General features: G+C 42.2%; 1 protein-coding gene across 2 annotated transcripts; it reads left to right on the top strand.

The window, feature by feature from the left end:
- The first annotated feature begins 4713 nt into the window (after positions 1-4713).
- LOC147795113 (UDP-glucuronosyltransferase 2C1-like) lies at positions 4714-12586 on the top strand. 2 transcript variants are annotated; one of them, XM_087132251.1, is made up of 6 exons: positions 4714-4824; positions 5306-5470; positions 6261-7033; positions 7280-7502; positions 9024-9249; positions 10369-12586. In XM_087132251.1, exons 2-6 carry the CDS (start codon positions 5338-5340, stop codon positions 10646-10648), a joined length of 1635 nt encoding a protein of 544 aa, XP_086988377.1. In that variant the 5' UTR covers positions 4714-4824; positions 5306-5337; the 3' UTR covers positions 10649-12586. The 2 variants fall into 2 exon arrangements, with proteins under 2 accessions (XP_086988377.1, XP_086988378.1); XM_087132252.1 differs by lacking the exon at positions 4714-4824 and having other exon boundaries at positions 5183-5470.
- The last annotated feature ends 4362 nt before the right edge of the window (positions 12587-16948 follow it).

Genomic DNA, 16948 nt, shown 5'->3' with positions numbered 1-16948 from the left:
GAGTTTGTAGAGATTCTGTACCAGGTGTATCTAAAACTAAGGTGAGATTCCTTCCTGCCAACTGTGCATACTGGTCCAATCAATGCTTTGCGTTAGTCCTTCCAAAATGTGCAACTGGTGAAACAGACAGCATGCATGGCTGCTTTGTGAGGAAACAATTACAGTTCAAAAAAGTAAGGGGCCATATTTTAAATGTTACCGGTTCACTGTCGCTTGGGATGAAGCCGTCAATGTCTCCTTCCTTGGAGTTGTAATAGACGGCATTCCGCTTGTCCTTCTTGACAAATTCCTTGAAGGAAAACTGATTGTTTGGGTCCTCGTCTTTATCGTCCCCTTGATCTGCAGAGGATAAGACACAAGATGGATGCATGTCACTAAAACAACGTTGCCAACATTTAAGAACAAAAAAATTGACAGGACCCTGAAAATTTTGTTTTAGCAATTTAAGCCCAAACGTTAAGGCTCAGTAACTTCACTTTGTCAATGTCTGACTGGTAGTGAAACGGTTTGATAGTGGGAGGGGAAGCCTGAGCAGGGGTGAATCCCAGATTTTTTGGTTGAGAGGTCAATTTTTTTGTACGGCCAATAGCTTGGTGGAAAATGGTGGTGGTGGTGGAGGGGGGGGGTTAAAACCTTAAAACCTTTTAAAAGGTGGGCAGTTCCACCGCCGTGGTATCGTCTACAGCTTTCTCACTGGATTATTCCAAAATGACTGGAGAGGTGGCCAACATTTTTTTCATGAGGAGAATTCAGCTTAGATATGAGCTAGAATTACGATGTACTTGAAACTCCTTTGCTGTAATAGAGTTGACGTACCATCTTGTATAATTATGCAGTTCCTTTTTCAAATTCTGCCTCCTCTGAATTCTGACATCTTGGGTTTGTCTTCTCAGGACTGCACACATACATGTAGTCAAACACATTCTCATAGTTTGTAGGGCAATGAAAGAATGAATTCTATTTGGCCCCCAGTATAGATTACGGTACTTCATATGAGCTTATTGCTGTGGCAAGTGAAAAAGAAAAGCGCTAGAAATACGGTGTGTAGACCTACTGTAAATGTGTACTTGATTCTTGGAAGAGTGGGGCACTGTGGACCGCATCCCATTAGAAATTGACAAAGAGCGATGTTTAGAGAACATTGAAGGTGTAACATAAGACAAGTAACATTCTATGACGCATAAACCTAAACCAGTCCACGGGGTGGCACAGTCCACTTGAACACATGAGGAAGACGAGAGAAATGCTGCACCCATCCAATATGCCACGTTACACAGATTTGTGTGCGTGCGCCACAGTGAACATTTGTACCCTGGGCTTCCATCCATATTATTTCTCATCCTCAATATTGGAGAGTTAGAACCACGGTGACTTGGGAAGCGTGACACGTACTGGACCTCTAGCTTGGACTTGCATGTAGGGTGTCCAATTCTGAGCATTTGTGATGTAATTAGGTCCTCAAGTGGCGCTGTTTAGCCTGTAAATTTATTGTGGTGGGACTATTTTTCAAAATGGCTTCTTTTCCACTTTATCGTTCTTTTTTGAAGGGGTCTGAACAAGGTGGAAATTTCTATTTAAAAAAAACTAGTGGCCAATTTATAGCAGTCAACCCCTTTGCGTTCAAATTAATTGAGGAAAAATTGGTTTAGTTATGTTTCTAAAACCTGGTGTTTCTTAAACTTTTTAACTCGAGAACTGGCTGCAATGCAGATTTTTTTTTGCGGACGCTGGTCTAATATATTTACGGTTATTTTTGCTTCTGCTACCTGAAGAATATCAGTCTAATGGCAAATTTCTCCTGAAAATGACTCCATATCGTCTGCTGTAAATGAACGAATCCCAAGGCAGCAAAAGAAACTTTAGACTGGTGCACCTCTCGATTAAAGGACCACCCAGCCCCCCTCTCCTCCCAAAAAACCCTCAAAGAATTTCCAGTTTCACTGCACGTGAAGTACAGGCGTTTTCTACTGGGGTTGAAGAGCCATACACGGCAATCAATGCCATATACAAACCGGATGGAACAAAAACCAAGTCTTCGGGAGGATTGTATAAAGTACCACTGAGTTCCTATATAGCGCATAATTATTACGAAATGTCTTTATAGCACTGATCGATTAAGCAGGGAAGTCTTTGGTTTTATTTTGAGATTTTCAATTACTGTAAGGCATGGTTTATACCGTTTGGAAGACTGTTCCACAACTCCGGAGATGCATGCCCGCCGGCCATATGTCTTTGTGTGAACTGGATAATGAGTCAGCAGATCTGTAGAAGGTCACAGTGAACAAAGTTTCCCAAAGTGAATGATATTCCTTGATTAACTCCTGAAGGTAACTTGGTCCGGATCCATGCATGCATTTATTTGTTATCGTCAAAAGCTTGAATAATATCCGAGCATCCACATGCAACCAATGCAAAACTCCGCAAAACTGGAGAGGTGGGCTCAGACAGGGGGCCGGTGGCTCTGAAATATCTTATCGTAACATGGCCTTTTCAAAGGGAAGACGCTATCGTGACGGTTTTACATGATTTAGAGAGGAAATGGGAAATAAAACATTCTCTGCAAACCCCCTTTCGTTACTAAAATAAATTAATACATAAAACTCCTCGTTCAAGGGCCGGGAGAGGGAATCTGCCAATGCGTATTGTTAGTACCTACAACAATCAGCACAGAACCCGGGAACCAACCTGTTGTCACTAGTTAAAAAGTAAATACGATGGGGTTCACTGAGTAAGTTAATTTTTGGCAATAGAGCCTGAAAGTAAAAGGGTCACGCATGCGCAGCGAGCTTCCAGAACCTCTCGTATAGGGATTTTACATTTGGGCCGTCTATCATGTTCGATAATTTTGGAAGAATAATTCTTAACTGAAACAACCCCATGAAACACCCATGTTGGAATTTTACCTTTGTCATTCCTCAAGTAACATTTAGGAAAAGTTACATGGAGATGGGTAAAAAACGAATTTTCTTTATTTAACGACCTCTCACGTCCGGCGGTATCGTACCCAGGTCTCCATGTTCATGCACGTTTGTTTTCACTGCCCGTGCTTATCCACGTGAAAACGAGATTGTACAACGTTGCAAAGATTTACCTACTTGCAGTCGATGAGTTCCAGATTCCGTTGAGTTGTTGACATCGCACAGTTGTTGTCAGCAAAGGTTAAATAAAAGATTAGAATCTTTCATAATTGAAGTAGAATATTGCTTTAAGTTTATTTCTTATTAATTATAAGACTGTGTAACATATTTTGATCTGTTTTTACTTCGGCTTTTACCGACGGACTAGTATAAAATTTCAAACCGTGAATGTCCATCTGCGTACGAGACTGCCTTGTTGCACTGCTCTTCATGTATTTTAGATTTTCGGAACTGATGGGTCAATTTATGGCAGGATATTCCTCTTTAGGTTTCAAATTGATATACTAGCAAATATTTTCCAAAGCCCCTTTTCTCAGTTGGACTTTTTAAAGAAGTAACGGGACGAAAAAATATTACAAATTCTAAAATCTTTGGGCGTTATTTTTCCTATCCAAGGGTTCCGGAAGCGCGTCATCAGGGGTCAACTTTCAGACTCTGTTAAACTAGTGCAGGTTTGAATTTGTTTTCCTGGCTCAAGGTAAACCCTGACGTTAAAGGTGACCAAAGCAGGTTGTTAGGCATGTATAGAGGTAAGATCAGATGGGAGGTGATTGCATTTGGCAGTAAATGTTTTCAATTAAGAAATAAGCAACACAGACTCAGCAACTGAGGCTAGGCGCTCTTCGCAGGGAATTTTAATGGTGTAAATTAAAAAAAAAATCATAACCAGACTTTTTCCTAATTTTCACTTCCTTAAGTGAATATAGGGCAGTTAGGCATATAATTCATTATATAACCTGTAATTACAATGTATTTTAAAATAGATGATATAAAAAGAAATAAAATAATCGGCATTGCTGAAGATTTAATTGCTGTCCCACCTCTACTTCTTAAAATCAGATTTTTTTCGTTGCGCAAAACTCCCCAACAGTTGAACGGATGGGCAAATATTCAAAGTTTTATTTTTCACCTATTTTTCTTCCCAAAATTCTGTTAAGCATAACATATACGGCAGTCCTTCAATTGAATGCTTGAGCCTAGCTGGAGTTTGCGCTCGTCGCCCCGAACAAGGCGCTGGGAAAGTCTGATGACTATGCATTGTGATTGGCAACTATGCACAACTCCCAACCGCGAGGTTATCACTTTCCGTTAATGAAGGTTATTTGAAATTTTTGGTTAGCCAATGGCAATGCTTTGATGAGCGACATGTCAGCTTGTATCGTGAAAACATGGCCTTGGTACAACCACGGTAATTTATCTTCTTACTAAGTATCACTGGTCAGGTGTCTTTTGGCGATACATTTCAAATCATTGGTTTTCTTGATCAATTTTGAATGAACTAATAAAGTGTAGTGAGAATATTAAAGTTACAGCAATGAGGAAGAAAAAGGAATTATATCAAATTGATGACAGTCATATTGAGCGAGCTCGCGCACTTGGCAGAAATTTACCCGCAATTCTCTGCGCGTCATTAGCTGTGACTGCGTGTGACGTATTTCCTTCACTAAAATATGTGCAATGCCATCAAACCTTCCCATCGCCCTGTTCGGGCGCTGGACGACAAGCGAAGTTGGATTATTATGTCAACATGTTGTTACGACATGATCGGCGCGCGCACCGTGCATAGTACCACGGTAATGCTTGCCAGCAAGAGTGTTAATTTGGTGTTATTGGGCTTCATAAGCAGTGAAGTGTGTGTACTGCAGAAATACGAAGTACACAAGATCGAGTTGGTCAGTAGCACAGGGTAAGTTTACTTTGAATTCTGTTTTACATTAATTAAATCGTAAGATTTCAAAAAAAAAAAAATATCCAATTCAATTAAGGCGTGGTCTTAGCAAGACAAGGGCAACTGTCACATAATGGCAAAAAATTTGCTTGAAATTGAGAACGGAAGTCGATTCTGGTGACTGCCTGGCTGCCAAACATTGAACATCACAGAATATCGAATAAAGGGTTTGCATTACTGCTGCCTCCACGCCAGTGCTTTTGTTGCACGGGGTGTGAATAGAAATCAGTCATTAAAAGAAACAGTAGGCATATATACCAGCAACATGAGTTTGTATTACAACAGATATGAATGTTATTATCTTGCTGCCTGGGACCTTTATTTCGACAGAAATCTTTCCTATCATTTTGGTTCTATTTGCAAAATGTGCTGTCCCCGTCGAATCCCCGCCACTCCTATTAAGCTAATCCTATAAGATCTTGTTCATTCCCTGTGACAGCTAGCGTTATTGGGTGCTATTCCGAGAAAATCATGAAACATCTATTAGTAATCTACTCGGCGGTCGTAATGATCTTCGCACACCTGTCAACTGCAGACGGGAGGAAAATTTTAATAATGGACTCGTTCATTGGTGGAAGCCATTACCTGTATCTGAGTCTTTTAGGTAAGAGTTCAGAAATTCTTCATGGTATTCTCCTTAGTTCAGAAACGGCAGGAGTATAACTTGCGCGCAAATAAGCAAGAACACACTCCTGATCAAGCGGTGATGAGTCCATGACGTGGTTCATGCAAGGCGGAAGATAGGTCAATACACTACCAGACATTAGACACATGCAAACGCAGCCCAAGGGCAAAATTGCTCGACGTGAGCAGGCACTCGAGAGTAAAAGTGTGACTATGGCGCTGTAGAAAAATGCACAAGCCCCAAATCACAGTAGGCCTACATGGTATCAGTGTAATTTTAGAATTTCACAGTATTAACAGTAACATTACTCTCATCATAGGCTGCACCCGAATCTGTTGTCTAGAGCTAGGTCTAGGTCTTCACTCCATTGAAAGTATGTGGAGACGCGCTGACAATAGACCTAGCCGTAGCTCTGGAAGCCAGTTTTGGACACTGCCACAGTATCAAATATTCCAGCCATCTTGAAGCGTGTTTTCATTACACAGCTCTCTGGGATTGCCACAAATTCCTATGAGAAAGTGGTTTTATTGTCAGTGTTGAGAGGAGACTAGTCTTCACGCCTCGTGAAAGCTTCCCCTATCGCCCCCTTTTGAAAAACGTATCCTGAACAGCTGCGACTATGGAGTTTTCCCAGCGTGTTGGGTAAAAAATTACATCTGGGCGCTTCTATCCGCATAATATGCTGATTTATTTTGTTTATGTGCGTAAAAAGCCTGGTATAGGCCTTAATAAAGATTCTGATGATATTAATGATGACTGTTTCGCCTAGGTAAGGAGCTTGCTGAGAAAGGCCATAACATCTCGATGCTGGTAGGCGATTGTATGTGGAATAGAATATACAATGGCAAGAGGCCGGAAGCAATCTTGAATGTTCAACGCATTCCATGCGCGATTTCCGCCGAAGAATCAGATAGGTTGTTCCATTACTTCGCCCGTAAGACCCTCACAGGAGAGATGTCGTCCTTCTTATGGGGTGCTAAGCTTTGGTTAGGCCTTCTAGATGACCCAGAAATAAATATCATGTCAAATATGAGTCAGGCTATGATCACAGCCTTCCTCTCTCCCGAGTATCTGATTCCGTCGTTGAAAGCAGCCAAGTACGACCTCGTAGTATGCGACCTGGTGTCACCCATTTGCTCGATCATGGCACACGATGTTCTTGATGTACCGTACGTGAACATTGCCGCCGGTGGGCCCCTGGGTACGCTTTACACCCGTTGGTCTAACACCCCTTCCCCGCTAAGTTACGTCCCGGAATACCTCACGCACTTCTCGGACTCGATGACCTACCTGCAACGCGTAAAGAACGTCATAATGCACGCGCTGTCTGTTATCGTGTACGACATTGGCAGGCATTATTGGACAGATGCCCAGAGGAAGGAGATGGGATATCGAAAAGAGACTTCGATGCTTGGAATTTGGCGGAACTCGGCCCTCTTCATCATGAACTGGGATTTCATTCTAGAATACCCTCGTCCCACGCAGCCCAACGTGATTTTTGCAGGTGGTGTGACTGTGAGATCCGCCCAACCGTTAACTCCGGTAAGTTGCATATATTTTGATAGATAAGTAATGAAAATGGAAAAGCAATTTGTGTTCGGCTATTTAAAGCACACGTAATTCAAACCAGGAACAATCCCAAGTCAAACGCTAAATGGCGACCTGCGCCAAGAAATTTTCATTTACATGCCCAACTGCTCTGGCCTTGAAAGAGAAGAAAAGGGAAAAAGCCAGAGAGAAAATAACTATACCGTATTTATTATCTTTCCAACACCATTCCTTGGCAAGGATTTCGAAGAGTTTGTACAAGGTTCGGGAGACGACGGTGTTGTTGTGTTCTCCGTCAGCACCTTGACGAACTTCATGGACGACAAAATGGCGGACATGATCGCCACTGCCCTGGCCAGGGTGCCGCTGCGTGTCATCTGGAAGTTCGTTGGGCAGCGGAGACCGTCAACTCTGGGCAACAACACGCTGTTGGCTGGCTGGCTGCCTCAGGGAGATTTACTAGGTAAAGTGCAATGCATATCCAACCGTTGAATGGGTTCGGGTTGGTTGGGATTAAGGTGGGCCTGCAAGGCTAGATCGACCCTATCCAGTTTACTGTTCTTCCCATATTTGGGGGTCGTTTGCACCCAACTCCGGGGGGAAGAGGTTGCCCTTCAGATCTCTGACACTAGAGCAGCAAAATATAGACAGTAGCACCAACTGCAGACTTTGAAACCAAAATGGCTGTTCAATGTGCAGTACAGCTATCGTGTGCACTTTTTTTAAACACGTTCACCGACGCATAGTCTTCCATTTTGGTTCCAACTCTCTCTCTACAATAAGTTCAGCTCAGACAAGGAGAATTGTTATTGGAAAATGGATGCATCCATGGTTAACACATCCACCTGATTCCATCCGAATATACTGAAATTAAGCTCATCGTTTGTCACTCAGTAGATGATAACCCCTTTTCTCTGTGACCAATTAAATTACTATAGCAGACCAGCCCTAGGTCAGTAGGACGGTAGGAGGAAGGAGGAAGGGTCCCCTAATTAAAGTGGACGAGCACTCTCAATATGCCCAAGAAACAGATACAAGCCTACTCAAATGACATGAATCTCTTTTAACCACGATTTATTCTCAAATAGAAGTAAGTGCACAAATAGCAGGATGGCACGGCAAGAGATGATATAATGCAATAGACCTACACTGTACAATTAACAGTCGTCTTTGAGAAATGATCATACAAAATATACCTACAACAATTTCTGAAGGAGATACTCTTCTCCATGAGTTACATTAGGAGCATGGCCGGAGCCACGCTCTCTACAAAATCGCAGGAAACTATAGAGAGAATTTGGTGCGGCAGAAAGGGACCACGTTACGTAGACGGAAAGCGCCAAAAGTAAACATCATGTTACCTCTGTAACTTAAATATGTAAAAGAAGTATTGAAAGGATGATGGCGCCCTTACGCAGGCACTGTTCCCAACATTAGTAAAACCAAAAAGAACTCCTTTTGAGTAACGTTGGTTCACTTTTGCCCGTTATGTGTTAACTGCAACTGAACCCAATCAACCTACTTGGAACCATTTCGACTGCCACTGCGATTGCTCTGGGCTCACTTGGAACTAAAGCACGGACTTGGTTATGCCATTCGAAACTGCAACGCTGAGTCTTGGAAAATAAAAATTACTCGAAAAAAGGAGCAGTTAAACAGCGACGACGGTTGGAACGGCTCGATTTAGGACATGGACCAAAATAATTTCAGCCGTTCGTGCAGAAAAATGCATTTCGTGAATGAAGTCTCCCAATTTTTCCTCGGCAAATCGGAATATTTTGAGTGATGGCGTTCCAATTCCATGTTTAAATAGGGATGCACCATCGCCGTCAAAACATGATCATTACGACTGCAAGACTCTAGTGTACCATAAATGCTGCCATCGGCATCGACGTGTCAATAAAGTCATCTCCACTCCCTGTATACCAAAATTGTTCGTAAGACGACCATTCATTAAAAAGCCTTCCCTTTTTTCCCAAACAAGGGCATAACAAAACCAAGTTGTTCATTTATCATGGAGGAATCAACGGCGCCTTCGAGGCCATCTACCACGGCGTACCAGTGGTGGGGATACCATTATTTGCGGATCAGGTCGACAACCTCCTGCGTCTGTGGAGCCTCGGTATGGCAGAGTACGTGAAAGGCGGAATACGTGAGGTCAACAGTGATACGCTGTACCAGCTCATCATGAAAGTGGTATCTAATCCGAGGTAATTAATACATGCAATTAACTTCAGATGCTATAGACAAATGAGACGCCATTCCGAGGGGCACAATTCACTCACGCAGCTGTCTCAACTTGAGCACGCACGCACACTTCGGCAATTGGCTATCCGGTTCGTAAGTGTGACGTCACTTCAGTTTAAACCACGCCCATTGCACATGCAGAGCACATAGGGTTACATGCATTGATCGCCGTTTACATGGAACCATGGAAGTGGAAGTTAACGAGCAACTTCAGCGATTGCCAAAATGGGATCCTGCAAATCATGACGCGTCCGCTTTTGTAACGAACTCACTTAAGAACCAGGTAGAGTACGAAGTGTGACGTCATTTGGAACCAGGTTAAAGGAGCCTTTACACAATTATTTTGTACGTTTTTGGCTGCGTTACGTACATGATGCGTTCATGTGTTTCACTTTCACAGACACAAAAATTGACTCCATTAACATAACACATGTGTACGTTGCGTTTAGCCGTCAAAATCGCTCCAGGAGCGATTTTGACGGACACGCAAGGCTTGGCACAAGTGTTGACGCAAGTATACATGAAAAGGCGCCTAATTAATGCGCTGGTTCTCGCGCTACACGTACACATAGGTGTGCTAGACGTAATCCCTTGGGCACTCTATATGGTTGATTTCTCTGCAGGACTACTAGGAAGGGCGCAGATATTATGAACTGCCTTGTCGCCAACCAATTATAAGGTGCACTCATGGTCGACAGATGTCAACCACAATGTGCATATATTCACATCAATTGTCCACAAGAACAAAATGCACCTATAGCAATGACAGATGATAAATGCTTTAGAGCAAGTTGCGTGTTCGTGCTTATTGCTTTTTCACTGTCACCGCAGCTTACATTTCAACGGTTAAAGAACTTCCACGTCGACATTTGAGAACCTTTGAAGAAACCAAACTTTGCCCAAACAAACCATTTTTGACGTGTTTTTCTGTCATGTTTAGGTTTTTGCGGACATTCACATGACAAAGGAATTAATTACTATTGCAATATGCAGAAAGAGTCAAATTTAATTTTTAAAATACAAGTTGGCAAGTTTCAAACCAAACTGCAAACCGTGCTCTGAAATTTTCATCTTTAAAACAGCTACAAACGTCACGCAGTGGCAGCATCAGAGAGGTACAGGGCCCAGCCGCAAAAGCCAATGGAAAGGGCCACTTTCTGGATCAACCACGTTCTCAACCACGGCGCCGAACACCTACGGACGAAGGGCAGAGAGCTGTCATGGATTCAGTATCACATGCTGGATGTAGCGGGTGTGTTAGCCATTTCATTCGTCCTCTTCATCTGGGGCGTACGTTTCTGTTTATCAGCATTGTGTTGCCGTGCTAAATCAGCAGGACAGCAGTATAATACACGCAAATGATGCCATAAGCATTTCCACCGAATAGACGCCACGAAATGTCAATCAGAACATGTTGTAATTATGAAGCACCGTTCACTGCTCAGGACCAGTGATTCCCACTACCTCCCCACAAACCACACACTGCTTGTAGTCTGTTTCAGAGTTCTTTCCAGGTCAGTCCTTATCTATCACAATCAAAGCAGCGCTGTTTTGGGGCTGACATTTATATGTGACCTGTCACACAAAATGAGCTGAAATTTGGAATGTTCAAAAATTGAGACATTGGTTTGAATTCAGCAGAAACGGGGCTTTTCAGTGGTATGTATACATGGAATACTTCGGGTTTAAGTATAAATGGTGACAATGTGACATTTTGTGGCAGGTTTTATTTGTTTCTGACATTGTTTCAACATTTAGGACCGTAGCCCGCAGCCACAGTGATGAACCTTGGTTTTTTTTTTTGGATATATAATGTTTTTTGCATGTTCGGAGAAATGAGGTCATACTCATTGACGACATTTTGTCTGGGTGGGCAATTTAACACAGGCCTATCGATTTTTCTTTTGTTTTTATCGATATTTTATCGATACATACTGCATTTGCACGATTAAAAGTAAAAGTAAACTGTTTCTTTGGATATTCTGATCGACGAATACTTTTTAAATTCTTAAATGATGAAACCTTGTCGGGGATGGACATCTTCAGATATCGATCATATCTGTTTTGGTCGATATTTATCAATACATATTGCGTTTGTACGATTAAAACAAATAAAAGACTAACAAAATTTAACTTTAATAAAAAACAAATGTCCCATATTTATATGTTAGAATGAATAGGGAATTAAAGCCTTATAATTTAGAACTGCGTTGAGGTGGTGCAAGGTTGTGGCCATCAGCGTGCCTGGCGAGTGAGTCAAATCAATTTTAACTTTAAACCACAAAAATGAATATATATGGAAACCTGAGGTTTCCATATATATTCATTGTATAAATTCATTGTATATATTCATTGTAGCCTTAGAAATGCCTGCTACATAATAGGATGTGGTCCCATCGTGAACGCACCATGATCAATTGAAGTTATACGTAACATGAGACAGACATTAATTTATTCAGTTTAATGATTGATGACAAGCACAGATCAGCTTAATGATATGCACAAAGATGAAGTTGTTTGTACTATTGCTGTTTAGTATAGTTGGTGGTTACAGTTGGTGGTTGTGGTGGTGGTTCACTGCAATGATAAACATTGAAACAATCATGAGAAACAATTTCATTGCCCTACAGAAATAAATACAGAAATGTCCTTCAAAAGCTAAAGAGTAAGGAACGTTTGACTGGCGAATTGACCAATCTAGATATGTGTCCCAAATATATTCTGATTTAATTCATGGTGAAGTCTTGTCTAGTTTGAGCTGTCAACCGTTGAGATTCCTTCAAAGCTGTACTCTCTGTGCTACGATCTGATGCTGTTATATTCAGAAGTTATATAATATTATATATTTTTAACTCTAGTGCACTGAAAGAAATCTTCATTTAATTTACCGGCTTAAAATGATTAATCAAATTCCGTATTGGCCAGATTTTGAAAATGCACAAAAAATCTCGTAACATGCCCCACAAGCTATAATATCAAGCTTGATTTGAGTATTGTTGGCGTACGTATACTAAAGTGACTAATTCGGTATCAATTACAAAGAAATGTCGATGTTAATGTGGAATTTTCTAAGATTTATTCAAGTGCACAACCTTTCAGAATACTCAAACTGAATTTGTGCCAATTACCGGATGCGATTTTTTTGTTTAGTTTGGACCAACTTCATGGCACTGAAAGCATTGTATTTATTAACTGAATGATTTTGAAGTTTACTACACGGATTTGGAAACCCTGTTGGATTAAGTCAATTTGGGCCACGTACACCAAGGAAACGCGTCCTGCTTACGACGGACATTGTATCGTGGATTGTCGGTATCTGGACTCAAAACATTCGAACGAGTTGCTTGCTATACAAAAGTGCTGGCATTCCGCCTTGGCAGGGCCATTTTCCAGCCCGTGGCCCGAGGCTTCGTCCGTGTAATCCCAGGAAATCGGTCACGTACCCTGTATCAGCACGACGTATAGCTAGTGTCTTAGAAGTACCGACTGGTGGCGTGTTTGGCGTAAACATTGCCTATGGGGGGGTCTGGAAAATTATCCTTTGCGGCAATTTCCTATGGGAAATTGGAGAAATATTTCAAAAAGGAGTTTCAAATGTTGCATTGTTCAACCAAATTTGCACGTGATTTCGATTAGTTTTTTTTTGGGGGGGGTGAAAATTCATTTTTTCTTTTAATTTGCTCATTGTCAGAACTCAGTCAGTAAACAAATTTGACAAGTGTTTAGTGTTTAAATTATTTATAGTTAAAATCTATCCGTCCAGTCACAGTTTGCGAGAGATTAAAATGAACCTGGCTTGCAATCACAAAACTCCCAATACTTTCACATCAATCAGTGTACGACATGGAGCTCCAGTATTACGACATGAAACTTAATTCATAATACATCCAAACTTACATCAAGGTTGCCAATTAAGTATTCACACAAAAAATATTACACATATAGAGATCGTCAAAATAAATTACAAATTGTCACCTGGGCGCAAAATAATATGCCACCAGGCAGAATATGCCACCAAGGCCAACTGTGTATACTACTGCGACAAAATACATCCCTACTCCACATCGAACATGCCACAAAGGCAGAGTGAGCCAACAAGGCAAAACGAGCCACACAGGCAAAATAAGCCACTAAGGCAAAATGCGCCACTTTAAGCGTTAGGTGACTCACTAAACAAAGCGGTCCTCCAACATGTTTAGTGAAACCACAAACTCACAGCAAATAACGAATTCAATTTAATTAATCCTTAATCCAAACAATGTTCAGCCCATTCTTTCGCTATCGTTCAATGGCTCTTGCATTCCGGCTGGATGTGCTGAAAACACCATATCTGTTGACGCACACAGGTAGATGTAGCTGTACTCGGGAGCAAGGTCGCCACGCCTATAATAGCCCATAGTCATGACGTCTCCCCCATTCAGGTACCATGCTGGGCAAAACGTTGGTAGTAAAACTTAGGTTATCATAAGTGCCACTTATCAAGGGCCCTAGATACGTGGCCTCCGTTGTTGCTTGTAATTGGTCGCCCGTCGAATGTCACACGGTTTATGGAGTCTAAAATGCTCCCATGTGACACTCGGTGAACAAGCAAGAAAAGCAAATTTGTCAATTTTACTTTTCATCATGAGTTTCTAGCTATTCTATTAATTTATGTTCGCAGGGCCCCAATGGAAACCAGTTTGAAACTTTTTGGACACACCCTGGGTAGAGAAATGGAATAAATAAATAAATATCAAGCCCCGAGAGCAAAATCTCTAGCAAATGTGTGGAGCTTGCCGACAGCAGAGACAGACCGCTGGCGACTAAGACAGCGGATTACCGAAAATTGCCGAAAAGTGGCCAGCTGCTTTTTACCTGTCAAACAAGCAGGAATGTGGATTGAATGTTTTGACGACAACCGTGAATTCAACTTTTCTGCTTTTGTGATACCGGAAAAGCAAATTTTACATCGGTGGCCGAAAAATGGCCATCTGTTTTTCAATCCTCAATGGGCAGTGAATGGGGTCGTGAACCTGTAGGTTACCACCGTTTCCGTTGGGGGGGGAGTGAAGACGTATAGAAACCAATGCTTAACCATGTCTTCTGCGGACCAATCCCATACGGCAGTATCAGTACTAGTGTCCCTGTGAGGCAGAGAAAACAGCATCTCAAAAGAAATACAGCTATAGACACAAGCTTGCTTGGTCCAAGGAAAACATGTGAATCTTTCATTATAAAAGATAGGATGGATTGTAATTATTGGCTTATACGTCTTCAATCCCCAAGAAAGGAATAGTCACAACCTGAGGTTCACGATCCCGTTCACGACCCTTGGAAGGCAGAAAAGCAGATGGCCACTTTTTGACCGCCTATGTGAAATTGCTCCTCCGGTTTCAAAAAAGGGGGAAAAAATAGAATTCACGGTCGTGTTGTCAAACGTTCGATCCTCATTTCTGCCTGTTCGAAGGACTGAGAAAAGCAGATGGCAGCTTTTCAGCCGTCAGCGAACAAAGAAAAAGTAAAATCTGCCTTTTTTGAAGCAGAAAAGCAGAAAAATAGAAAAATGCATAACCAAACAATGTTCGTTATGCTTTTTGAGGTGGCAGAAAAGTAGAAAAGTTGAAATTGCATGTTACCAGAACATAAGATCTGCTTTTATACTACTCTGATAGCAGAAAATCAGATGGCCACTTTTCGTCCTCCACAGTGGCATAATACAGAGCACACTATTGGCTCATCCCATCCCCATCCCGCACGATGATGATTTGCACCATGAAAACATCCGACGGCTGTTGTTTTCGTCACGTTCATTGTATTCATGGATATACCTCTTCATTACCAGTGACACACAGTCGCTGATAAAACAGCAGCTCTGACCTCCAAGGGATCACCGTTTATAACGCTGTCTGGTTCCCAGACGAAATAGATCCCGACTCTGTTGGCATCGGTCAGCGATTAGGTATACCCAGCATATACCCACGGACGTATATAAAAAAAACCTGGACTTGCAACGCCTTTGTATGAAAAAGAAGCCAACCAGCGGCCATTTTACCGAGCCGAATACAAAGGCGTGGGTTGGCTCCCTACTACTGACGTCAGGAAGAACAAAGGCGGGCATTACCAGGAAAGCTTTGTATTCGGCTCGGTAAAATGGCTGCGAGTGGATTCAATGACTCTATAAGCTGATTAAGGGCATTGCGAGTCCAGATTTTATTATACACGTCCGTGCATATACCCAGCAAGAAATGAGACCGAAGGGTACCCCCCAACATGTCCAATCCCTATACACATTTCAGACTATTGTTACTTAACACATCCCCCCAAGATGTCTGAAAGGAATTCCCCAGATTCCAGCGAGACAATGACCAACACAAAGCAGGGGGGGGTTCTCTCCGCCTCATACCTTGCTGCATATGACCCAGCAAGAAATGAGACCGAGGGGTACCCCCCCAACATGTCCAATCCCTATACACATTCCAGACTATTGTTACTTAACACATCCCCCAAGATGTCTGAAAGGAATTCCCCAGATTCCTGCGAGACAATGACCAACACAAAGCAAGGGGGGTTCTCTCCGTCTCATACCTTACTGCATATGTCGCTCAAAGTATTACATTGATGGTTCGATGGGGTGAGTGATCCATGCACGTAAATGGGATTTCATAGAAGGCATTTTTGCTGACTCCCCACTTTTCGAATGGACCGCTGTGGGGCCTAAGATGCAGATGGAATCAGACTGAGTGGCCCCAGTCTGGGGCTAATTCGGGCTGTGCTCGTACCTTATTGAGGGGTTCACTGGATCAAACCAGACAGATATTTATACGACCAACAATGCACAAATCATAGGCTTCACCCGGACAGCGGTGTCATCATTACGGGACAGAGCCAAGTTTAATGTTACAGTCTCGGGCCCCCGATTATCTGGTGTTTGGGAAGGCCGCTAATGGACAATAAATAAGTCAACACTTTATGTAGTCTGCAGAAACCAGGCTTGCAGGATAGATACATGCGTGTACGGTGGCCGTGGTTGTATCTTTAGTACGCATGGCTGTTATCCTGTTAGACTCCTTTCAGCAGTAATTGTGATGGCACCACTGGTTGCCGTGTTTCGAAATAAGGACATGCATTTATATTTATCCCAACATTGCGTCCAATGACATCAGTCCAAAGTTTTTGACCGTTTACATCATCAGGCATTCAGCATCAGTGACAAAGCACATGGTGTCCACAGCAGACATTAGTGCCTCATAACTCGAGACACGATCCGCGTTTTCGTTTTTGCAATCACTCCAGTTCAAGAGCCTGGCGCTGGTATTATTTTACTAGTAATGTAGTACGCCTAGAACATCAGTCACGAAGGGCATGTGAGTTCTTGGCTTTGGTGCTGCACAAGACGTGCTTTTTAGTTCTTGAGCCTCATTCAGGGAAAGAATCAGTTTGAGTAATTTATCTTACATTAAATATGACCTTCTCGAAATTGTTAATATTATGGGCTAAACACCTAAGTTTGTGGCCCTGCTTTATTTCTTCTGTCGATCCAACCATGGAGGTAAAAATACCACCATGATCCAGTGGAGGACATGAACGGATTGCATTCCAACACACTTGAAGAAGGTGCTCTATCCATGAAGGTAGAAGTAGAACTCGGAGCCTGAGCTAAGCGGCGAAAGCCGTAGGGATGCA

This window comes from Acanthaster planci, unplaced genomic scaffold (genome assembly GCF_054643075.1).
Source record: "Acanthaster planci isolate LZ-2023a unplaced genomic scaffold, COTS_SCS Contig165, whole genome shotgun sequence".
Lineage (NCBI taxonomy): Eukaryota > Metazoa > Echinodermata > Asteroidea > Valvatida > Acanthasteridae > Acanthaster > Acanthaster planci.
Note: the sequence above shows the minus strand (reverse complement) of the source record. Positions and strands in the feature narration are given on the sequence as shown.